Below are 25,906 nucleotides of genomic sequence, written 5' to 3'. Positions count from 1 at the left end.
CGTGTATGGAAACTATGAATCGTGTATTACCTTTAATACTACATGAGAGGGAATCCAAGTTGCAGTTAAATGGGAAATTTCTGATAAAATCACAGCCGAATAGAATCATGTAAAAAATCTGACTGTCTAAATATACGATTCGCGTTAGCACATTTTTACCCTGTAAAGCGTCTCGTAATTTTCACGTTGAAATCCTGGCTTCGAATTAGTGAAAAATGACACGATTTCTTAGTACCTGTCTAGTGAAAGAAAAAAGAACGGCACACGCCGTGGACGACTTATTATCTTTTAATTTAACATAATCTTCTATCATAAAGGGAAATAATTGAAGGCGCTCGGCATGCAACTATTCGTCCTCTAGAGTTGTCCGTGTTGCATGCACTCAAGTTCGAAGGCGGTCCGGTTTGCTTCATCGCGTCGCCTGTTTGCAACTATTTACTCTCGAGGAATCTTAGTGTTGTATGTAAATACATTCGAATGGACTATACCAAACCTTAGATATAGGGTAAGGTGTGCAGCAGTGTCGAGACGAGAATGATCGATTATCGATATTTCCTCCTTTAAAGTTGTGGTAAAGAATCGATAATTAGGGTGTTCTTTGCGAACTCCCTCGCTGTTTATCGATCCTTTTTCATAAGTTTAGATGGCAGATCAATCGATACATCGCGAAGCATACTGCTATTGAGCATCTTGCAGCGCGACGTTGTCAAGTAGTTCAATTTGCCATAGCAACGCAAGCACGTTTTGAAACCGTGATAGATATTTTCGAAAATCGTGGATAAAAGTGCTATTGCTTTGATTACATCAGTGGCGTGGCATGCTTTGCGATGTATTGATTGATCTGTCTTTTAAACCAATGGAAAAAGATCGATAAACAGGGTGCTCGCTATTTACACCTTATAATAATCGATAATAATCGACCGTAGCTTCAAATGGAGAAATATCGATATCCGATCATTCACGCTACGCCATACAATGTATCAAGTCAATTTGAGAGGTTAAACATGAAATTGTTTACTAAAACTGCAAATTCTGATGTTTGATTCGTCACATTTTAAATTTTAAGGGGTGCTTGTAGAAGAAAATTTCACGAGAAAACCAAAAGAACCACTTTTAAAATCTCAAAGTTTTGTATTAATCGAGTAATAAGCTCTTAAAGTTTCCAAATTTTGTCCGACCTCTCCTATTGACTCGATCCAATGTGTGCCACTGGATCACATTCACCAAAAAGTCTACCTGGGTCTCTTTACCAATTTTTTTTCGATTTAGGAGACTCAAATTGGAAACTAAGGGCTCGCGGCGAAGAGGTGGGGGGGGGGGGGGCGCAGTGTACCTGGCATATGGGTCGCGATAGATTAAACGCAAGCACCCGGAAAAACGCTCGCTCACGGTATGACCAAGTACAGACTCGGACCTCGGCACTAGGGGTTGGTGGGTGGGGGTGGGGGGGGGTTGTCTAGCTGATGAAAATGGTTTCAGAGAAAGCCGGGACACGGGTACGTGGACTGAGGGAATTGCTGACTACGGCGTCATTACTATCATCGGAATGGATAAGGGCGATGCCCATCCCTTGCTGGACATAACGGCCTTGCTGAGGGTCGCTTGTTCCAGCCACCCCTTTAGCCGGCGCATTGCCGCGGCCATTACGAGCAGATATCTCCTATTTCACCCCCCCCCCCCCCCGGCCACTCACGCTCACCCGAAGGGATCTTTGCTGCGCTTCGAGAATCTGCCCGTCCGAGTCCCTTGACACCTCGGGATTTTTACCGGCTGAGAGAAATTCTGGATAAAAATGCTGCACGCTGGAAAAAAGGATCCACAGCTCAGACTCTTAAATAATTTGACAAGGAAAAATACTCTTCATTCAAGCAGATTTTCGCTTGAATCAAGAAGAAATCTGCTTACATTAAGAGACTTGCCTCTCGATTCAAGCAAAAATCCGATTGAATCATGAGTATTTGGATTACATTTCGCTTAAAAGAACCAAGAGCATTCCAATGCTGCTAAGATTGTACAACATTTTCTACCTTGAAAATTAAAACTGAACACCGAAACAACTTCTTTCGTTACACCAAATAAACATAGATTCAAGACGAAAATTACCTTTGTAAATTTAATTTTTTTGCATGATTTCAGTAATTTTATTATAAAAATTGTAAGTTACACGATCCCAGCAACATCGGGATCCTCTTCGTTCCTTTTCTCAAAATGAAATCCCATTTTTCTTGTCAAATTGTTTAAGATCCTGGACTCTGGATCCACGAGAATTTTTTCCAGTGTGGGTATTTTTTCCCCTGAGAGACTTGATATGCACTATGAGCCACGAAATAAAGTAAGAATTAGAAAATTAAGTCATGACAATCTATTTGTTCTAACATATGCTAAATAAAGTTAAAATATTCTTTCAGCAGAGGTTTTTTTACTAATATTTTTACTAATGTGAGTTTTTTTTTTCTTTCAGGTAAAGACAACCTTAACTTACAAAGCATAGCTTCAGGAGTATCTAGTTCGAACGAAAGGTTCCGGTAAGATTGACACTTCATTTTCAGCTGTGTGCTTTCTCCCATCCAAACTTTGCATTGAGAAAATGCATCTAGTGGTTTTGGTTAATTTATTTATCTTCTATCACTGACTTACCTCTCCTCGTAGCAAGAATGCATTAATATGCTTATGCTTTCAGAATTTTAAGAGGGATCATATGAACCATGTCTGTGGTAGCTTTGTCACTTGATCTTCGAGATTCGTAACGAAAGTCGAGATCAAACTAAACGTAACATCAGGGGATGTTTTACAATTTTCCATGCTCTCTTCCTAAATTCCTTAAATTGAGATTCAGAAGAGTAGGTCTGAGTTCGTGCATCTACTTTTGGAAGGACGCTCTATTCTAATCCAATTTGTTTTAAATGGATAGTATTCTGATATTTTTGTCACAAAATAGTTAAAAATTATCCCAATACTTTACTTTCGTTGCTGTCTGTACTTTATTGGTGTGGTGGTGGTACAATGCAATGGTAGATGGCAATTTTATCCTGCGTACCCTAAGAAGTCATCGATGCATTTAAAGCCCAAAAATGTATGATATTTTATCTGTATTTGCCCTTTGAGCCATCGTATGTTCCTCGCCTCTCTTTTTTAAATCAGTGATGCTTTACCAAGTTAATTATGGATTTTTTATTTCATCTATTAAACGTGGAATTCGAATAGAGGGAAATGCTAATAATACAAAAATAAGACATAGTAGCAAATAATGTTTTTAAAAATAATTATTTCGTTCCATTTGTTTTTATTTTAAATGCGATTTCTTTGATTTGAGTAGTTGTCGTTCATTCTTTTTCCTTCTATAAATTACATTGTTTTTTATTCAATCAAAGATTTTTTCTTTTGACCTGTATAAAAACGAACAATCAATAAGCCTGAAATTTTTAAGCAAGGAAATATTATCTTAAAATGAAGAAACCCGTCCTTGGACGACAGAGAATTTCTTTTTTCAAAAAAGATTTCTCTGGATCACGGAGAATTTCCTTTTTTAAAGAAATTCAGAAAGAAGGAGCAAAAGTCCTCGTGAATAGAATTGGTTGGGTGAGAGCTAGAGAAACGTAAAAGCAATGCAGCGTTCCAAAATTCACCCTGCAATCTATTTCTTCCATGTTTAACGAAGGCCTGTTTTACATCCAAAATTCACGGAGACGTTTTCCAAAGAGAATTTTCAGCCACAACTGTCAAGTATATTAATTAATCGAGGCATTTCTCGGTAAATTAGCGTATGAAACTTCCAATGCTATTAAGATAGTGCAGCGTAGCTCTCTAGTTGCAGGTAACTTATCCGACAGTTCTGCTATGAATTTTTCCCTGAATCTGCTTCAAGTTTTTCTTCACTATTGTAAGGACGTAAGTCGACTGTGAATGAATCTCATCTGCCGCAAACTCTATAAAAAAAATTGCAGAATCTCTTAGCAGCATTGCAAGCCTTATACGCTCTTTCACCGAAAAATTCCTAAGTGTCAAATGAATTGGCAAAATATTGCAATTCAATCAAACCCCTCTGGTTCTCACCCCTTCAAAGCGAGTCATCATCCCCACACTTCTTTTCATCGGAATAAAAATCTACTTTATCTAGTTCGACCTCGAAACGCCGGAACGTGAAAATGTCGCTTGGGGCGGCAAGTGCCTTCATTTCGTCGTATAGGCAATATTGGCGATTGCGCGCTCGTCAAACTGCATCGAAGGATAATTCCGTGGCCGGAGATACACCATCCACTTTGAGCGGAATAGGACGAATGGCACTCACCTCGTTCTTCTTCCCCCTTTATCGGCGCCGCTGGAACTGGCACACCCATTTCCTATCACACAAGTCAGTTGCTTCCCCGCTCATACCTGAAATTTAAGGCACTTGTTTGCGTTTCTTCCCCTCGCCTAGTTGAACTATATTTAAATCAATTGTTACTTTTTGGGGAGCAAGAAAGGCGTCAGGAGGCACTCATATATATTTTAATAATATTTGTTTTCTTCTGTCGAAACTGATTGGCAAACCGTCGTTTCCCGATCGAAAGAACGTAACTTCATTACAAGGTCGCAAAGTTGACTCAAAAAATTCACTTTTTACAAGAATCTATCTGCTCGATTATTTCTAGAATTTGGCTGATTTTTGTATGAAATAAGAGCTCTCTAAGCTTTTATGATTTTGTATAAAAGCTTAGAGAAATTTTCAGTCAGAAATGCCCAAGATTCTTCTGATAAAAGAGCAATTTTCGAGGGAAAATTTGGCGACACTGGAATGGAGTTACGTTCTGACATGAGGAAAACGATGAAAGGTCAACTTGTAAACATAACACACCTTAGAGTATTTAAAAAGTTCCTTGACCGAAAAGCCAATTTTTAATTTTTAATTTTTGGCACTATCCTTTTTTGTGCCCCAGAAAAAGAATGCATATCTACGAAATGGCTGAATCAGCATTCATACCAGAGAAGTTGATGGAAAGAAGAAACGAAATGGAGGAGCACTGGAAAAAAAAAACACATTGGATCTAGAGTCCAGACTCTTGAAAACATTTACAAGAAGAAGGACTCTTGATTCGATCAGATTTAAGCTTAAATCAATAGGAAATCCGCCCAAATTACGAGGCTTGGTTCTTGATTTAAGCTCAAATCTGATTGAATCAAGAGTATTTTTTTTTGTCGATGTTTTTAAGAGTCTCGACTCTAGATCCAATGTGTTTTTTTTCCAGTGAAGTCCTCCTGCGCTAAAACAAAACGTCGTATTTTGTATGGACTTTTGAACGTTGCGAACTTTCTTTGAATCTTTGAAGGAAATTACTTTTCTCTGAAATTAACAAACTTTCTCACACACAAGTTGCAGCTTCAGTATTATGCTTTACAAATTTAAGCTATTAAAACAAATTAAAATAATTATAAAAACAAATATAATTAGAATTTTGCTTTTTAGATTGATTTGATTTATTTTAAATAGAAGTTGTCTTTTCTTTCTAACTACTTTTCTCGGTGCGCAAAATGAAGTAACTAATGGGATACAGAAGGTTCAGGACCGCATCTTGATCTAAAAATTTCACAAGTAATTTTTTCCACTCAAACATTTCTGTCAATTGTTCTAAAATCTCCCTCCCCCACCCATATCATGCACAGGAAAATATAATGGTGCTACAATTGCTAGATTCCTCGCAATGGATATCTTCAGGAAATCCAGTGGCTAGTGGTGGACGCCTGGCAGTTTTAAATTTCCTCTGAGTATACATGATCAGACCAATACTAACATCGAGATGTAACCAAAAATACACGTAAGTAGCTCGAATAATTGATCTGAAAAACACAAGAAAACGGGTAATCAAGGCTGAACAGCAACAAAAAATAAAACCTGGGACGATAGTCAAAATGGGGGTCTCGGTATTTTGATTTTTGTAATTTTTCATACATTTTTGTTTCTTGGCCGAGGAAGGGGTTGAAACCACCCCGAAACGCCCCAGACTCTAAGTTTTACTGTTTCATAGCCTTGGTTATTCGTTCTTCTTTTGTTTTTTAGCATTGAGGTACAATAGGTGCTTCATGTCACCAGCCCCACCCCCTCTTTTCGGAAATCAAACTTTTTTTATGGTCAGAATTTTGTTCTAACTAGATTCCTTGAATATTCTCTTAGTGAGAATCTACTGATCGCAATCAATTTTTCTCTTTTTTTTCCTTTTTACATTCAAGCAATTGTTACTCGATATTTATAATTTCTCTATGCAGCTAAGCAAGAGGATAGGAGTATTATTTGGCAACTGTGTATAGGTTTCTTAAGCGTCTCACAGGGAGAAAGAGAGTAAAGCGGGGAGACGAAGAAAAAAATCTTGAAAGTCAAATCGCGGCGGCAACGCAAAGCGGCACACCTTCTCTTTGTGTGTCAGACCTCAAGAGAATAATAAGAGAAGAAGAAAAAGAAAGGGGGTGTAGTGTCGGCGGGGGAGTTCGGTAGCGGGGAGAAGGGGAGCCGATGTGGTGAGTCCAGGAGGCCAAACCAGCTGATGGCAGACCAGCCCATGCATTAAGGAACTTACACGGATTCTTCGGTCCGCCGTAAATCTCGTTTGACAAGCGTGATAATTTTGAATCGGACGGTCGTGTTTACTGGAATACCATAAAATTGCTACCTGAAATCCTCCAGCATCCAGGTCCCGAGTTTTCCCGAGAGATGGCGCCTCTTCAAGGAGTAACGCCGAATTCGAGGTGTTAAAAATCAAGAGAATATTTTAAAGCAAGCCAACTTGTTTACTATGGAGGAACAAACACCAAGCAACGTTGCCCAAAACATGGTAAAAAGATTGAAAAAATCATCGAGCTACAAGCCAAAAATAAATTAAACAAATAATATTTCAAACTACATAGAGATGAGAAATACCAAAAAACTTACAGGAAACAAAACGAAACAAACGTTTCGACCGCCAACACTGCGGTTTCTCATCTCTATGTAGTTTGAAATACTTATTTTTTGTTTATTTATTTTTGGCTTGTAGTTCGATTATTTTTTCAAACTTTTTACCATGTTCTATGAAAGGCAGCCAAATCGGCACGAAATTGTGTTGCTCAAAACTGTATGCAACAAGGTGGTAAAATAGCGCTGGGTCCACACTATTTTGCGGAGAAAACAAGCCAAAACTTTCAATTAGAGACACAAATTTTAAGCTCTAATGAGTTATTGAAATTTTTGAACTTTTTGGCTTTGTTTTCCCCTCAAAATAATGTGAATTCAACACTGTTTTACCACCTTGTTTACCAGGGTTAACTGATGGTGTACTACTTCTCATTTTCCTGATTTGCCTCATGAAAAAAAATTATAACATCATAAAAATTAAACTAAATATCATATAAATTAATTTGGGGGGGGGGGACTCGTAACCCGAAAAATCCTAAATCATAATCATAGGTCGTAAAAATGGTATTTATGACCTCCCACCGTGCTAAGTGGACTGAAATCTAATGAGAGCCTCTTTGTATTCCTTTTCCAGAACAAGAACAGGATCTACGATTTTAAAATGGAGAATTGTAGATCGACTGGGTGACAATAATCTTATCAGCAGAATAAATACAAATAAATACTTGAATACTCGAATACTCGGGGTAATAAAATTAAAGAGTTAAGTAACCATTAAGGAGAGAGGCATTAGTTCTGTGGTCGGAAAAAGTGCGATAAAAGCTATTTCATAATGGAATGAAGAGGTCTTGGCGGCCATTTTAAACCGAATTCACCAGCTCCGATGATTGAGGAGTTTTTTTTGGCGTGGCGTGTGTGTCATATCATCCTTCGGCCCTCAAAAAAGAACGGGGGGAGGGGGAGGCTTAACATTTATAGAGAACAGTAATGGAGTCAGAAATGGCTTTTATAAGCCGGCTACATTTTTATGAATTTTATCGACGATTAAGCCGAACATTGCTCTCACTTCGGACCCATACTTGACAGTGACCGCATGCTTTGCGATATATCGATTGATCTGCCATTTGAAGCTAATAAAAGGATCGATAAACAGGGTGCTTGCAGCGAACACCTCAATAATCGATTCTCTAACACAGCTTCAAAGGAGGGAATATCGATAATCGATCATTCACGCCTCGCCACCGATACTCGACTCTTTACTTTCTTGGTATTGTCAATCAGAGAATTTTAGTGTCACTTAGTAAGCTCCCTTCCTTTAGTAGAACATCGTATGAACATCCAAGATTGCCAAATCTCTCCCTACTTAATATTCTTTTTTGGGAAAAATTATAGTTATTTTTACTTGAAATTATTAGCTACGTTAGATGAAATCGTAAGGAAAATTTTCCAAAAAAATCAAAGAAAACAAGTCAATCGTTCCCCAGAAAAGACGTATTTTATCTGAAGACATTAGGCAATGTTCGATGTTTATAGGGATTTGTCAAAAGGACATGAGTTAAAAAGAAAACTAGACTTGAAATAACTATCATCCATTAAACAATTTCCTTGTACAGAATCATATACCTGATAATAGTTTTGACAATTTTTACTCCATGCATTTAATCTAAAACCACCCTATCTTTCACTCTGCCACTGTGCCATGTAATGCATACTCCTCCCTAATCGAACTATTCAGGGATTATATCCCTCTTTCCTCTTTGTTCGGAATTCCAATCTTTACAGAAATTTTGCATTTATTTTCATGATGAGCTTTTTGGTGACAATGACTTTGTTATCCACTTAGAGTAATTCTCATTCTCCGTTAGATCTCCGCCTGTCCATGTTTTTATCCAACCAGTAATGTTTGATCTCTTTTTGGTACCAAATATGGTAGCGTACGCAACTGCTGAACCTATAAAAAAAAGAAAATTTACACCAAATTAGAACTAAGATACAGGACCAAATTCCTCTTAACGAAGGAAAAATATTATTAAAATAGCATCAACTATGTTGATAGTTCGATTCTCTTGCATGCGGTGGTGCATTATTTATCGAAGGAAATATTGGTAAAATAACTCTCCTTGTTTTGCACATGCCCTAGTGAGAATACTGAATATTTTCTCTCCCCAAATACTGCACAACATCTGCGCAAAATACCCTTGACAAGTGGCTTCAGATGCAAAGACGTGATCTGTTACCTTCATGACTTTTTTGAAAGCTGCCTTTACGCTACTAAAGTAAGGAGCATCACATGAAGTTTTCAGCATGTTTTATGTAATCTCAACCTGAAGAGGAAAGTGCGATGGAATATTGAATTTCAGAAAAAATTGCCTCTATAGCTCTCTTACAGTTTTCATGATCCTAACGGCTAAAAGCTTGAAAACAGAGCGTTACGTTTTAATCGCTATTTGATTTTATAATAAAAAATACTAAGTTATAAGGAACATGTGAAAAGGCTCGTAAAATCTGTAGGTCAACTCCATTTTTTTTTTCAATAAAATGCATTAAATTTTTTCTAAAAAAATAGGGCCTTAGTATTACCGCAGTTGGAGATGGGGCAACAACTGAAAAGTCAGGTAGGATTAGTAGGTAGTGGTCTTTCAAGGAAAAAATAGGCCAAAAACTTTAACCACAGTCCAGAGTTGCTTTGGCGTCGACCATAAAGGGATGATTTTACCATACTTCTTGTACGCAAACAATTTTCGAAGTTAGCTCGACTCTCCTGCCGTGCTGAGGATAAACGCCGTATGAATCTTCAGACGTTGCCGACTTTCCCTTTTAAAACAGGAATTTATTGGGAAAGCTGTACATATTTTTCTTTGAATTTTTCGGCTAATTTTGCTTGCAATTCAATCTAGAATATCTGAAAATTGCAAAGAAAAATAAAGGAAACTTTCATCCAAAATATATCTTTTATCAGGAGGGATTTGGCGTCATTCGGATGTTCTTACGGCGTTTTTCCTTAGCGTGGCAGTGCGCATTTGATCTTATCGATTGTTAATCAAAATGAGCCAGTCCTCAGTTGATTCAATCATTCCTCTTCTTCTGTGCTCTTACCCAAGAAAGGATGGCCCTAATGTTTACACGATCTGCCACTATTGCATATTATTGGGTTGTTTTTCTTGAGCCTCGTGAGTATTTTCAAAGAAAAAGCAAAAGCATCTATTACATACTAACTTTTCCCCCCTGATGGAGATCGGCCAATGAACGACAACACAATGGAGAAGAGAAAGATCCGAGGAGCGCAGGGGGGTTTGAAACCGATGAAAAGCTGAGTCCATCAACCTGATTTAGAGGTAATCCAACACGGAGTTAGGGATCGAAACCGAGGCAATTCTGGATCATCAATTCTTCGGGCATGCGACCAAAAATAAACAAACCATTAAGGTTTTTGAGAACCCCTGGCGGAGCGGAAAAAGTTCAGCGCTTCGCCGATAGATGGCACTACGGGTCCGCGCTGCCAGTCTCAAGTTCGAAAAAGATTCGTCCCGGGGACAATCGGGAGAGGGGAACACGTGGCTTTTTACAAGAGAGAGAATGGACAATTATTGTTGCTGTTTCAGCATTTCTAAATAATAATCATAATCATATATATAAATATAAAAGAAGACGTTACAGGAGGAAGATGCGAGATAAGTCTTATCAACGCGCGGGAGAGAGGGAGAGAGCGACGCGCGCGGCGGGAGAGGGAGAGAGAGGGCGAGCGAGCGAGAGAGACGGGCATTGATTTACGTGCGCTAGAATGAGTTGAGAGCAGAGAATCGAGCGCGCAGTGAAGTTGTTCATTTATAGCATCCCGCCTTGCTGGTCGGAGGCGAGCGCTGCCATTGGTCGGGGCGGAAGTGGCCGGGAGTTTGATTGGCTGTTAGGTCGTTCGCCGGCGCCGTAGGAGGGAGAAAGAGGAAAGGTTTCGAAATTCAAAGACACTAGGTAAGTGCCATTGAGTGAAGTCATAAACGTTTTCATATAACTAGGGTTTTGAGCCGGGCCTCCTCTCCGAGTTGTAAAATGTAACAAAGGACGCGGAAAAATAACCATTTTTTAGCCATTCCGCAAATGAGCGAGCGAGAAAAAATATATTAAACAATCGGACGCGTACGAACATACATTATCAACTTTCCGCCCAGTGATCCTCCTCCCGCGGCCGAATTATCGAGTGCTTAACAGCGTTTTGTGATCTCCTCCGACTCATTTCGTGGTTTCAGTAATGACCGGCTGATCGCCCAAACGACACCGTTCCCGCCCGAATTTTCATAAACAGGATTACTCCGTGCTCCAATAAATTATTGACACGTGCTCCCTTTCCGATCGCGGGATACTCAGTGTGTGCTCTTGTTGTTAGTGTCAAGTGAATGTGCAGCCATGTGTGCAGGTAAACAGAAACAATTTAATTCAGTTAAGTGATCAGGCCGAAGTATGTTACCCAAGTACCATCAGCAGTACCATCACCAGTTGTTCAGTCATCCCTCCGTCGTCATCAGCTCGGCTGCATCGGCCGACTCGACCTCAGCCGTCAATTACAGTAGTTCCCACGTGGCCAACAATTCCTCCAACTCGTCTAGTTCCCCGCCTTCGTCCCTAGTTAGTGCAGCTTCCAGGATGTACCCCTACGTCCACCACAATCAGGCCCAGGTGGCGGCAGCTTTCGCGGGGGGCGGCCCCGGGTCCATGGGGGCCTTTTCCTCGCAGACCTCGGCCAATTTGGCGGCGGCCCTCGATGCCGTCTCCGGGGACAAATCGTGTCGCTACACCGGGAGCATCCCCCAGCCGGACTCGATGGTCTACAACCCCCTGCAGAACGGCTCGTCGGCGGCCATCTCGGCCACCCCCTCGTCCATCGTGTCGCAGTTTTACCAGGCCTCGGCCATGGACCACCTCTCCACGTGCACCACCCCTGCCAGCTCGGGCACCACCGGACAGCAGATGGGTGACATTCCTAGGTACCCGTGGATGCATTTATCAGGTTAGCAGTGCTTTTTGATTCGTTTTCTGTGTGGGTTTTGTCACCGAATTGGGGAGGGACCCGTCCAGACACGTGTGACTGATTTGGCGTAGTTCATTGTACGTGGCAAAAAGACGATACGTGTAACCATATTCCTGGTTGATCTTGGCGCCAAGTATAAAATTTGACCATCACTCTGGTTTCATTAGCTTGAAAATTGATGGATTGCACCGAAAATGTGGTCGATTCAATCCTATATCTGGGTTGGTACCAAAAGCATGTAGGAGTGTGGCTAATCGTATGTTTGTTTCTCTGATAACTTTCATCTCCTGTTTGAGAGGGGATTTTGAAAGCTGTAATAATCAATTTGAAGAGTTTAACAATTGTTTGAGCTAACGCAACCCTAAGATCTCTAGAACTCAGCTTAAACGAAGGAAAATACATTCCCATGGTAATTCTAGCCGACGTGGGGCCTTATCTTAAATTATGAAGCATATAGCTAAATTAAAGTATTTCATGTTTAATAGAAAGTTTTCTGTCGTGGTGAATGACTTCATTTTGCATTCAAAACCAATCTGTGATTTTCTTATTTGTATTACATAACTTTCAGCATACTTAAACTGCTGACCTCTTTCTCGCTGGAACGCCGTAATTATAAATAACGTTCGATCATTAACCCAAATTGGCTTCAATAAGTATCAGTCTTTTTGCAAAGTGATTAGAATGACAGCTTAATAGCTTAATCGGTCACGTAGACATGTCTGCACGGGGGCTCAACCTATATGTGATTTTGTTTGTTTCATTCATTGGTGATTTTGAAGTCCAAAGTATTATAGATCTATCATAATTTGATAGTTTATAATACGGCGACTCAAATCAAAATGACAATTGCTTGACAAGGGTGTATGGATTCTCCCAAAATATATTTGAAACGGAGCCTTTACTTTTACAGGAGAAATGACGCAATGAATATACCGCATTTTCCGAGTTTAGCGTAAGGAACTACAGAATGTAGCAGGTTAAAATACGCAGCACGTATTCTGAATTCCAATTCAAACGGTATCTTCAAAATGAACGATTGACTTCTTGAAAAAACGGCGGGTCGTCTGAAGATCAGCTTCTAAACATTTCGTACGATTCAGCCAAGCTACACCCATCCTGGAAAACAAAGAATATCGTCAATTTTAAGTCTTAATTGATTAAGTTAAGTGTGGCAATGTACCGCATACAACAAAAGCGATAAGAATGTATCAGGTCCCTTCTTCTCGAAGAAAGTTATCTGCGTATGTTTTAAAGTTTGCTTACAGCTTTTTAAACAAAAATAGTAGCTACAACTGAGTGTAGAAGAACAGTAAACCAAGGAATTGCGCTGTTTTGTAACAAAAAAATTAAAGTAAACAATAAAATTGACCGAATGCGATTAAAACGAACGCGCAAATTAAATTTGACGCGATCAAACACCATTAATGTTTAATTTATGAAATAAATATATGAGGATAATTGATTAATTACTAATGAAAACAAATACTGAGCTATTAGCCGATTTTTTCTTCCATATCATGCGAACTCAGGTCATGCTTTACTAAAAAAACAATGCGCTAGAGGATGTCTACATTTTTAATTACCGAAAATTACCTTAATCTGTTGACAGTAAGTTCGCAAAATTGTGGAGGAACTCAGCTAATACCTTAGTATTTATTTTCATTACAAGTAGCCTAAACCCCAATAATTTTATAAATTACTAATATAAAGGATACTTAAATAAAGGATTAATAAATTATGAGGGTTCCATTGATGTATCAAAGAGACAATTATGATCAATGTTAACTCTCACTGCCCATTCCTAAAAATACCGTCTTGAAACATCTATACATTTCCGTCATCTTAATTCCTGAAAAGAATCAATTTAATTCCATTGATTTAAGAAGAAAGCTTAACAGCTTTTCTGTTCCACAAGATGTTAACAGAGGTGGTCGAAGTACATAAAAATAAATAAACAAAATAATAATTATAAAATAATGTTCAAAACCAACTTTCTTCTTCGGCTTTCCTGAGCAAACCAAGAATTCTAATCAAGCCAATTCGTTTGATCAGTTGCATTAGAAGTTTGGTGAATTTCACATCATTTTTCTTAGGTGTCACTGTGACAACGAATTCTCTCTTTCCTTTCATTGAATCAAACTAAAATCGCGAAGCGCATCAAATAACAAATTAAAAATTAAGCGTCTCCATTCTAAAAGTAAGCGGTCAATTTGTCTTTTTACGTAATGCCTCTGGCACATGCATGAGTATGTCGGGTAAACAAAACACATGATTATACTTGGGAAGAAAATTCGAGATTTTCTGTCTTGTAATGGGAGAAATTTTCTTGAAGCATGTTTTATCGAGTGTGACATTTCTTTTCGTGTGAGCAATTTTTTTTTTTTAGATTACAAGCCCGTTGGAAAGTTTTTGGTGATTCAACTTCTTTCTTACTTGTCTATCTACCTCTTGTGAGTTTTGATCCCAAAGGAGCAATTTCAGGCACCCATTTCCTAGCAAACATGCACGCTCAAAAATACCTACTTTATTTCAAAATCCAAATCCCCTGTGATTTCTATCGATACCTATGATAGTAACCGATGAATCCTAGTTTCAGTTTATTTTGTCGGTAAAAATCATTTAAAAGTTTCTTCGTGTTGTATTTTCCGATTTTAAAGTGAGAAAAACAATACTAATGAAACCAAAGAAAACTTATTCAATAATAGAAGGCTACTGTCAACGTACAGTTTCCAGAATCCGTATATCACCATTCAATATTCTGATTGAACTACAGTGTCCAAACACGCAATCTATTTTTCAAGCAACCGGAGTTCTTATGCCAAAAAGTGAACATCATTCTTTTTAGAATACATCGATATCGTTCAGATTAACGCCCAATTAATGAAATAAATCGCGCGGCGTCAACGCTGAATTTCTGTGAGAGTTCAAGTCTCGCCAGTGTCCTTTTTAATGCGTTTTCTTAAGGAAATTATTAGACAAAAGAGTGGCCATTATAGCGGTTTTCTCGTCTATCTTGTGCCTCTCTGTGTCTTCTCAAGAGACTGCTACTGAATCTGGATGTACAATAGAACCTCACATCGCAATAGAACAAAAGAAACACCTTTATCGCTCTCCCGGAGAACGGGTTGCATTGCGCCACACCGCGGTGCGAGACAAGAATGACAAAAAGACCGTCCTTTTTCCTAGAATTACTTTCTCTCATTTCTTTTGTGCCGTGTATCGCATAAAGCTGATCCCACCCTGAACGGAGCTCATGCAGCCTGAATTTCTTTTAGGTGTTCATCTCCTGGGGTCCAGAGTCAGAGATTTGGTCCTGTCACCTGCGTGTGACAAAAATGCGCTCACTTTTACCCCGTTGAAGAATTTTGGTCCTCTCACCTTTCCAACTCATCCTCCTCAACACTCTAAACTCATTTTTACATGAATCTCATAATCGGAATTTTTATCGCATACGCCTTGGTATTCGCAAGTTAGGATTTTGACCTTAAACTAGTGGCAATTTAATATTAGATTTCCAAACCAATTTTAGCAGCCTTTTACTGAAGCGTCAAATGATAATAACAGCGGATGAATGCAGGTTTTAAATTCGAGATATATGTATTGTCTTTAAAATTTCCAACTAATTTGGATCGGCCAGTTAAAACGTGTTAACCTCTAGTCACTTTGATAAAATCCGACTGTTTTTAAAGAAGATTGAATGAAATCACGCACTGAAAATAAATGCACATGAATGTCAGATAGCTACCAGAAAATTTCGGGCAAAAACTCCCAAGATGTGAGTTTAACGCATCATATCAAAAAACCTCGATTTTTGGAATGGACGTTAATTTTTCTGATTTAGAACAGTTTTCCGATAAAACGACCACCAATAATTGACTCCATGTGACTTAACTGATATTAACAAATTTAACTGTGTTACATTTGTGTGTAAACTGATGTAAAAAATCTGCGTTCTCATGTATTGTTTAAAAGTTCGTCAGAATTCGTGTATTTATTCTTTAGGATTAGAGATTAAGGACGTATTTATTTTAATATTTAAATCGCTTTGGAACCCATGAAGAAAATTTGAGGTGAATCAGTCACTTGAATGGGCAAAAAGATTCCAAGTTTAAGTGTACAAAGGATCATTCTAAATTGCAGCAAAGCTGGTGGCGTTTAGCATTGCAAATTAAAACATTCGGGTTGCATAGATCTATTGACAATTTTTTGAATACTTCGAACTCAGTTTCATAAAATTTTTTTTAGTTTCTCCGATGGTAATGTTCTTATCATTTGGAAATTCATTTAAGTCGGAACAAGCGGCAACAAACCCTTATTTCACTGACGTTTAAAGTTTACTTAAAGTTTTCAGCTGCATTAAATCTGTCCAATCCTCCGAATCTTTTTCACGGTAAAATGACCAATTTTGAAATCACCGAATCCGTAAAAATTAGACAAATTTACCTGTATTATTTTGAATTCCGAATTTCTCTGTTCGACCGCTTGAACAATTAGCGCATTGAAAAAATTATTCATTGAAAGGAGGGTGCCTCTGGAAATTTGAAATTTTCGGTTTCATCCCATTGTTGAGATGAGCTTCCTCTATTGTTGAAATTAACGGGCAAAAAAGAGAAGCGTATGAAATGCAATGACAATGCTTCACGTACAGTGTAAGCGCTGGTACAAATTCCGCGCACTAAAATGCTCGCCACACTACATTTTACGAGGTCCATATTTAATTTTATTACGGTCCGGAGTATGTGGCTTAATCTCAGGCGAAGACATTAATCATTTCGTTCCGCACATTCGGGCATAATGATCGAATGCACAATTTTACTAATTTGCATTTTATGAGCGGAGTCATTAATCGGTATGCTTCGCAGAGACAGAGCCAATGCTAATTTTCAGTGATAGCTCAAAATGTGTCTCTTGATTTTAATCTACCGTCCCTCGAAAAAATTGAAAAGATTTTTATCGCTCTCTGTGAAGAGCGTGCAAATTGCTAGGCCTTAAAACTTGAGCTAAATTGGCTGAAAATAATTTTAATATTGTAGTAGGTAGATTTGAGCGGAGCTTTAGTCAGCTCATTTCGGGTGTGTATTATTTCTGAAAAAGTTTCACACACATTCGTCAACTGGTGCCCCTTAACGAGTGAGAGTAATTAGTTTCTTCATTCAGACTTTCTGTTATGATCAGTATATTTATTTTTCTCACTTTGCTCCCTGAACCTCTAGTTTTCAACCAAGGCGCTGAATCTTTGTTTATTAAATTTTTAAGGAGTCACTCTAGACTAAACTGAGGAATTGCTGATCCTTCAATTTTTTGAACTCTGCAATCAAGGATCAAACGAATAAAATGTTTTCAGGAAAAATCCTTCTGAAAGCAAAAATTCCCCACCGTCAAAATCTGCCGCGCGAAGGAAAGAGGCCGTATAAAGATTCGGATGTTGTCAATTTTTCCCGCTAAACATTTTTTTCCAGGAGAGGTGTGAATATTTTTCTTTGAAATTTTCGGATATTTTAGATAAAATTGAGTATAAAATTCTCTGAAAAATTGGAAGAAAAACCTGCACAAGTTTCCTTAAAAATACTTGTATCACTAAGAAAAAATTGGCAATATTTTGAGGATCATACGACATTTTTCCTTACCACGGCAGAAATAAAGTTACGTTGTTTCCTCTAAGTAACCTCTACGATTGCGTCTCGGATTGATTTGCCGACAATTTGACAGCCGCGTTTGATGTTGGGACGTCCCTGACGAGTGGGGTTTCGTGGCTCAATTGGACATCATTAAGCCCCAGAGAGAGGTCCATCCCAACAGACTTTTAAAAAAGAAAACCTACGACCCATTATAAAACTACATCAGATGCGCGGTTTTTCATAGCTCCCTTAGTAGAAACATCCTTTCTGCTCAGTGGCTTCCAATTAATCTCCGGCAACAAGTCCCGGGTCTTTGCCTTAGAATGTCGTTCCTCAGCCGACTTGCACGTGGCCCAACGCCATCTTGGATTGATGCACCGGGGAGCGTCAAGTTTTGTCGCTTCTTTACCGTAAAGGCGTAGCTCGATTTTCCGTATGAACCTCAGATAGTATGGATTCATTCGTAAAACGGGTCTCACTCGGAGAATGATATACGCAGGAGCGACGATTTGGTGCGTGGAAATCCAAAATTTACAATTTTCCTCGAAAATGAATATCAGGAATCCCTCGGTGATGGCAACCTTTGAATTGGTTGGACCACAAACCAAATTGCTACGAATTTTTTGAACGTTTACTGGAAAAAAAACAACATTGGATCTAGAGTCCAGACTCTTAAAAACATCGACAAGAAAAAGTATACACTTGATTCAATCAGAATCTAGCTTAAATCAAGAACCAAGCCTCTTAATTTGAGCGGATTGCCTTTTGATTTAAGCAAAAATCCGATTGAATCAATAGTATTTTTTCATGGCTATGTTTTTAAGAGTCTGGACTCTAGATCCAATGTGTTTTTTTTTTCCAGTGTTCTGCTCATGTTTTCGTATACACGGTCGGATTCCTAAGTTTCAAGAAAATGGTTTACACTGCATTTACTCGTAAGGTCGTGAAATTTACAGCCAGGGTAGAGATTAAAATAAAAAGGAACTTATCATTTCGGCAACAAGAAAGTATAATTGTTAGTTAAGGTTATGCAGCCCAAAACCGAAGAGTTTTAGAGTGAGGTTTAAATGATTATCAAATAACTCCGGAAAACACATTCACGTGGATTTTAGGTTGAGGGTGGATGTATCTTAATTATTACCATCAATGTACGCTGAGGGTATCAAAATAAAATAATTTTAGTCCATTTTCTTCGTGATGAATTTCTAAATTTAATTAAATTTACAAATAAATAACTTTTACCTATAGTCTCGCAGGCTTAAACGAAAGTTTCGATCATACAGAAAAAAATGAAAAGTACTGTAGTCACGGCCACATTGAGTTGATGTGACAGTTACGCGTGCTCAACTTAAAAAAAAATCCTTGACATTGGCGCTAAAGCTCGATTCATGACAAAAGTTCAAAAACCGGCCGTAAAAATTGTAACCCCCCACGTTGTGATTTTACAGAAGACCAATTAATAAAAAGTGCAATGAATCACGGTTGTAAAAAGACAGTTAACTAAATCCCCGCACGTATCCTCTGCTAGCTGCGGGGCGCTGTCGATAAGTCTTTTAATCAAGGTATAAAATTATTTTTATCCTCGTTTTATAAGTGTGTTCTTTTATTAAAAACACGGCGGATCTTGAGAATTCCGTCAGCCGGTCCAAATGAATGCTATTGTTTTTATTAATCTGGCTTTTATATGGCACGCAGCGGCGTCTGTACAAGATGATCCGACGTTGTCAATTTGGTATCGTTTACAAGTTTACAATATACTATTCCGTATACCAACGAAAAATACGCAGTCAATATTTTTTATCTGAGACTTGGATACTGTGCTGAGGAAAAACGATACATTGACATTTAGAGATTGCCAATTTGTTGTCGATCAAAATAAAATTTTTCATAAACATATAGAATTTCTTAGAACTTCTCACAGATTTTAAATCAAAGATCAGGATGTGTCGGAAAATTTTGAAGAGAAATCTCCGCAACTTTTGCACAAAACCAATATATAATCTGGGAGAATCGGGCCAAATTCAAATGATCATGCGGCGTTTTTTTGGCAATGGCAGGGGTTGAGAAGGGAGGGGGGTGCCTGGGCGCTCGGACGCTCTTATGACGTCATAGTTTTACTAGGCATCGGCTCCTAATTATTGCTCACCGGTGGAGGGAAGGGTTGTGAATGGGAAGGGTCCTAAATTTATTCTCCAAAAAAAGAGGCATTATTTCATTCTAAAATTACCGCGTGGGAAGTTGAAGCAATTAAAGTTCAACACCGTGAAATTGGTTTTCAGCTCTGCCCAATTCGCCTCACGGTTTTTCAAAATTTTCTCATCGTCAGTTTGGGGACCGTTTTTATGACAAAACGGTTGAAGTAAAACTCGCCTCTGAAATTGAAGCACTAAACTAATTCGTGTCTCACGAAAAGTTACGATGAAATCAACCCAATTTTCCCAATCGAACTTATCTAATAATCTTTTAGTCAATACATTGCCTTCCATTATTTTGTTTCTTTCATCAACTGCACTCATCAAAACTAATATTCGAGGCTTCATCCTTCGAAAAAAATGAAAAAAGCATGTTCAAAGGATAACAGTGCAATTCCTTCAAGATATGACATTTCTCATTTGAGGATGAAAATGTGGGAAAAGCACCATCCACACCAAACAGTGGCCGGCTGGTTTCCGCTGCATTCCGTCATCTTTGAAATCGGCCGCGCGTACGCCATGTGTTTCGGGTTTCAGTGAGACCGACCTAATAGTAAACAAACCGTAGACATTTGATCTCAACCTGTATTAATGTCCGAGACCCGGGAAGATGGCTTTTGATCCTGGGAGGAGGGACTGAGACACGAAGGGTCGTCCCTTCTGAGCCGAAATGTGAGAAGGGCGATTTGAAAGTCGCGAGGATGTAAGCAGAGCGTCCCGTTCCCCCTCTGGAAGAGAAGAAGAGGAAGAAAAGGACGCGCCTTTTACGAGACGCTCATCTGCCACCCAGAATCAATAGTTGATGAATATGTAAGAGGATCTGGGGTTGAATCAGCAAGACCTGAGACTCGCAATTTTAACCGGTCTTACGCCTCTATGCCGAGCTTGAAATTTAGAGGTTTTTTTTGCTTTAGTCGGGGTAGTGATCTTCAATTTAAAATTACTTGGGAAAATTAATTCCTTGATTTTCTCCTCTTGCGGTTGGTTGGTTGGTAGATACATTGACTTGAAAGGTGTTTTAACAAAACTAAGTCTTTAACACCAATATACGAAAATAGCCTGAATAATTCAATTACAAAACACAAGAAAAACGGGCAATCAAGGCTAAGAAACAACAAAACTTAAAGTCTAGGACGTTTCGGGGTGGTTTCAACCACCTCCTCAACCAGGAAACAAAAATATATGAAAAATGTTAAAAATCAAAAACCTAGACCCCCATTTCACGGTAACAAAACATCACATTTTTTTTAGCACGAAATGGGAGCTAGGTATTTTTATTTTTATAATTTGTTATATATTTTTGTTTCCTGGTCGAGGAGAGGTTTGAAACCACCCCAATGTTCTCAGGCTTTATATTTTGTTGTTTTTTAGCCTTGGTTATACCCGTTTCTGTTGTGTTTGTTAGTCATTAACCCCCTAGAGAAGAAGGGAAAAAATATTCACGTAGATTTTGGAACTGAGTCATGTCAATAAATATTTCCTTTCAAACTGAGGCGTTAACTAGATTCATTTTTCTCTCGGATAAATATCATTCCAATGGAAATTAAAATGGTTGTGTTTGCTTGACTTGAGGCTTTATTTCAAGACCTTACAAAATCGCACCTTTAATGTAAAACTAACGAGCAATTTAAGTGACGTGAGGAATTGGAATAAAATGCAGCCTTTTAAATGCGCGCTTGAAAAAAATGCACGTGTATGTGAGGCATTTTGCAGGAAGAAAGAAAGACAGCTTGCCTGATGCCCAGATATTCGAGGAGAATTGTTCGTTAAACACTAAAGCTCTGAAGAAACAAATAATTCACAGTTAACTACATATTAAGTCGACAGTCAGTCTCAATTCGTGTTTCTGGAGGGTTTTTGCCTTCAAACAGGTCAATTTTGTACGTGTTTCGATAATATCCGTTCATAGTTTTAAAGATTTTCAAAACAATCTTTATTACGCATGGAACGCATCCGGTAGACTCGTGACGTCACAGTCCATGACAATCCTGATCTCGACGTTATCGAATGACCATCGACAGTCCATCAGAAGCATTCGATCGATTCATCGACCTGATCTCTTCATCGCCTACAATGTATGTCTCGATTAGGAATTGGCAGCCGCTTGATGAGGAGACCAGGTTTGTCCTGTACTGTGACGTCATGAGTGCACCGAATCCGATCGCGTAAAAGTGACTGTTTTGAATGTGTCGGATCCTACAACGGTTTCTTTTGAGTTTGAGAAGTGATTTCAACATTTTTTAATAGCACCATCGTTCTTTCCGTAAAATTTGTTTTTGGAATCATTTATCAATTCGCAAATTCTCGCACTTTGCAACAGGCACATCACCGAGTTGAAATGTAGTTAGGTTGTTTCATGAGGGAAGTAAATTGGCAACGACTGTGATAAGAACGATGGATGTTTGGCAGCGTTGGAAAGAGGCATTTTTCTGTGAGATCAGCGCACTCGCCCTGAAACCAGTTCCCGCAGCCAGTCGAGTCGGATAAGTTTTCCTCGCGAGGAATACCAACCGGCAGTAGAAACGGGCTCTCGGAGTTAGCCAGCTATATCAAGCTCATTTCGAGTAATTTTTTGTGGCGCAAATGGGCATAATTACGCTATTCTACGACAGTAATCACTACGATAGTGACAAATCGCGCCCATAATTCAGCCGCGGCTACGAAACGCCTTCGTCGAGAGGGGGCTTTAATCCACCTGCGAGGCGTATGTCATTCTCGACGCGTGTCGAAGGAATTCCTAGGTTCTGGGTCAAAGTTTGTTTTTTTTTCACCCGAAAATCCAGGATTACGTCACATCATGGTTGCTGCCGTGCTAAGGAAAAACGCCGTATAAACATCCTGATGTTGTCAAATTTCCCTCATGAAACATTCGGAAACTCATGAAAACTTTTCTTCGAAATTTTCGCATACTGTAGAATAAATTTCAAATTGAATTCTCCGAAAAATTGGGAGAAAAATCTCCACAAGCTGCCTCTAAAATTCGTATTTTATCAGACGAAATTTGGCAGCGTCTGAAAGCTCATACGGCGTTCTTCCTTAGCACGGCAGGATGAAAGTTCAATGTGACACATGCTTGGCGTTTACTGTAAAACTTATTATAAAAACTACTGCTCGAGTTTATAAACATTCTTCATTATAATGCCCCTAATGCACATTCCGTAGTTTTGAAGTGACTATCAACTTATTCTGTCGATTTTGAAAGTCTCTTTACCACCTCCCGAAATTTAAAGAAAGTAGACGATCCTTTTTCAAATGCTGAATAACATGACGCGATCTGCGAAAAGCTGACGTGCATAAGAAACTGCCAGATGACCTGTGGTTACTTGTTGAATAGCTTAGTCGTAAAAAGCTTTAAAAGTATACAGCAAGATCGAATATTTTTCAGAATTTTTTTTTCCTAACTCTGCACATCCTAAAGGATCCAAGCTCTTGCGAATCAGTAATCGCAAATTTGGAGGAGTTTGAAAATTGATTGATTATGTGTCATAACTGGAAACTACCAAGTAAGCAAGGCATTTAAGCACAAAGATATCCTCGGTTTTTAAGATAAAGCACTATCACAGGGATTTTACAAAAATCATCTTGACTTCTTAAATACACGGTTTTGAAAATACCCATCTGTGATGGTACAGAGCTGTAAAATTGTTCATTTTTAAATGTATCGATCTATTACATATACTGTGAACTCTGATCATGGAGTACATTCATATTAAGCATTATACTCTTCTTGTACAACTCTCCATTCAGCATCATCAGAACCGCGATGAACAGTCATGCTCTTCACCAGAAATTAATTAAAGTCCCGTAGATTTTAAAGTCACCTGTTAATACCGTAAGAAAATATTGTAAACACTAACGACTCCATTACTTTAAATCATCCACGAACCAAAGAGAACAGGTTGAGGAAGTTTTAAAACTCATCGCGGTACTGCCGTGCTAAGTTGAAACGCCGTATGAACATTCGAATGTCGCCAAATTTCCTCTCAGAAAATATTTATTTTTTGAAGATAGCCGTGAACGTCTTTTCTTGAAAGTTTCAAGCTTTATAGATCAAATTACGAGAGAAATCCTCTAAAAAATCGGAAGAGAAATTGTCTAAAATTTTCCTAAAAATTCGTTATTTGTCGAAGGGAATCGGGCCTGCATGATGGCGCATACGACGTTTTTCCTCATCACGGCACGATAGGACAGTTTCAGTCGGGATTAGCCTGCGGATTATTTGATAGACCTATTTTGCTCATCTACCGAGTTAGTCTATTACGTCCATTGCAGCTTCCACCAATAGGATCGATTACTTTGTGCCCGCTGGTGAGGCTCGCACATCATTCGGTGGCTTTTAGCATTCCGCTGTTGTGGACGCTGCAACACGTGTTTTATTTTTAAGTAGGGCTAAAAATAATTTATGACCTGTTGTGGTGTGGAACAGTAACCCTCCTTATGAAATACAGCGGCGTCTCCTTAGTCACTCGGGTTTGACGTTATCCGTGGCCTAAACTATCTGCGGCCTCGTCTCCGTGGCCTATTCCCACCCTTCTCAAAGATCTGCTTTCGGGGACAGGGCTGTTTGCCGACTTCCGTAGCAGCTTCTGTTTTAGGGATCTGGGCGTTGCCGTTTATGCGGTGACACAAAAAATTCTCATCGCCCTGAACCGGGAAGTACGTACGGGGAGGACTCTTTTCATGTATAGCGGAACCGAAATTTTGGGTCAAAAAAACCGAATTTTGGTTCCTGGAACCAAAGTTTGTGTCACCTACACTATTAATCGTCTGATGGAGCTCTTGCTTGTGTCAGGAATTTGCGATTTAAGTACTGAATTTTATGTGAGATGTCGCGGCGGTAAAAAAATCGAACTTTGGTTCCGGGAACCAAAGTTTGTGGCGCCTTACACTATTAATCGTGCAATGGAGCTCTTGCATGTGTCGGGAATTTGCGATTTACGTACTGAATTGTGTGTGAGATGTCGCGAGAAACAAGATTTTACCTCTAGCTTTCTCTGAAATTAACCCCAAAGCTCAAAAAAGCTTTCAAAGTGGAGGCCGTAATAGAGGGGATATTGCACGCTACCCCGAGTATCCGCCTCTATATCCAGTCAAACTCTCCATGCAAAGATAAGATAAAAATGTATTAGCTGGGTTGCCATTTTGTTTGGAAACTCCAAAACTGAAAACACGGCAACCCTGCTACTGTATTTGTTCCCTATCTTTGCATGGAGATTTTGACTAGTTATAGAGGCGGACTCTCAGAATAGCGAAGAATATCCCCTCTACTACGACCTCAACTTTAAGAGCTTTTTTGGAGTTTTACAATTTGTTTCAGAGAAAACCAGTGGCACCAACATGTTTCTCGCGAAAGTTCACACCAGAAATAACATTTAAATCTCAAATTCCCCACATTTGCAAGAGCTCCATTTTACGAGCAGTCTTTTTATTTAACCGAAAAAAGAACTTGGTTTCTCTCGGCTAAAATCGATTTAAATAACTTGTTGCTAGAGCGATTTTTTTTTAAATGAGATAATGCCTTCAGCAGAGGTATCTGAACGCAAGTTGTCTACTTAGAAATGCCCCATCATCAGCGTCAACTAACATTCATGAAATTATCGACCCTCGGCGGCACCAAGGTGGAGGTCCCGGCAATTTGACAAGTCGGAATCTTCTTCACCTCGCCCCGCGAAGCATTCGATGCACGAACAAAAGGCCCGAACCGTAATGCAGCATTCATAGTGCAATACACTATTTCCTTATTGCGCCGCTAACGTTGCATGAGAGATAAAGCCGGCGATTCGCCTATTCTGCAGTGCTAAGAAAGAACGCCGTATGAACATTCCATAGTTGCCAAACTTCCCTCGGTAAAGAATGTATTTTTGACAACATCAATGCATACTTTTTTTTTGAAATTTTCAGATATTTTACATTAAATTACGTACAAAATTGTCTGCAAATTTTGGAAAATAATACTCACAATTTTTCCAGTAGATCCGGGTTTTATCGAAGGAAATTCGGCAACGTTTGAAGGCTCATACGGCGTTTTTCCTCGGCACGGCAGTATTTGCATCAGTGAACGCAACATCAAAGCCTAATCCCAAGACGCCTCTCAATGGACGGAAGCCAATAACGTCCTCCTACGTTTAGACATAATTTCCCGCCGATCACTCATTCAAGAAGTCAATCGTCGTTCGGACAGAGCCTACCGCCAATTAAACTTGTCTTTCGG

The 25,906-nt window shown here is 39.0% G+C and overlaps 1 protein-coding gene and 1 long non-coding RNA gene across 3 annotated transcripts in view; one reads left to right on the top strand and one right to left on the bottom strand.

The window, feature by feature from the left end:
- Positions 1–8,344: 8,344 nt before the first annotated feature.
- LOC109037946 (uncharacterized) lies at positions 8,345–18,130 on the bottom strand. The gene is made up of 3 exons (XR_002009520.2): positions 16,329–18,130; positions 12,819–13,001; positions 8,345–8,813 (listed from the first exon to the last, which is right to left on the bottom strand). It is a non-coding gene; the product is annotated as an uncharacterized lncRNA (long non-coding RNA).
- LOC109037944 (homeobox protein abdominal-A homolog) overlaps positions 10,054–25,906 on the top strand; it is a 72,168-nt gene continuing 56,315 nt past the window's right edge. Inside the window, exon 1 of one of the 2 annotated variants that reach the window (XM_019052818.2) lies at positions 10,054–11,864. In XM_019052818.2, coding sequence (XP_018908363.2) covers positions 11,318–11,864 — 547 coding nt within the window. In that variant the 5' untranslated portion in view covers positions 10,054–11,317. The remainder of the gene's footprint in view (positions 11,865–25,906) is intronic. The other variant, XM_019052819.2, reaches the window with a different exon arrangement.

The sequence above is a fragment of the Bemisia tabaci genome, chromosome 8 (genome assembly GCF_918797505.1).
Source record: "Bemisia tabaci chromosome 8, PGI_BMITA_v3".
Lineage (NCBI taxonomy): Eukaryota > Metazoa > Arthropoda > Insecta > Hemiptera > Aleyrodidae > Bemisia > Bemisia tabaci.
Note: the sequence above shows the minus strand (reverse complement) of the source record. Positions and strands in the feature narration are given on the sequence as shown.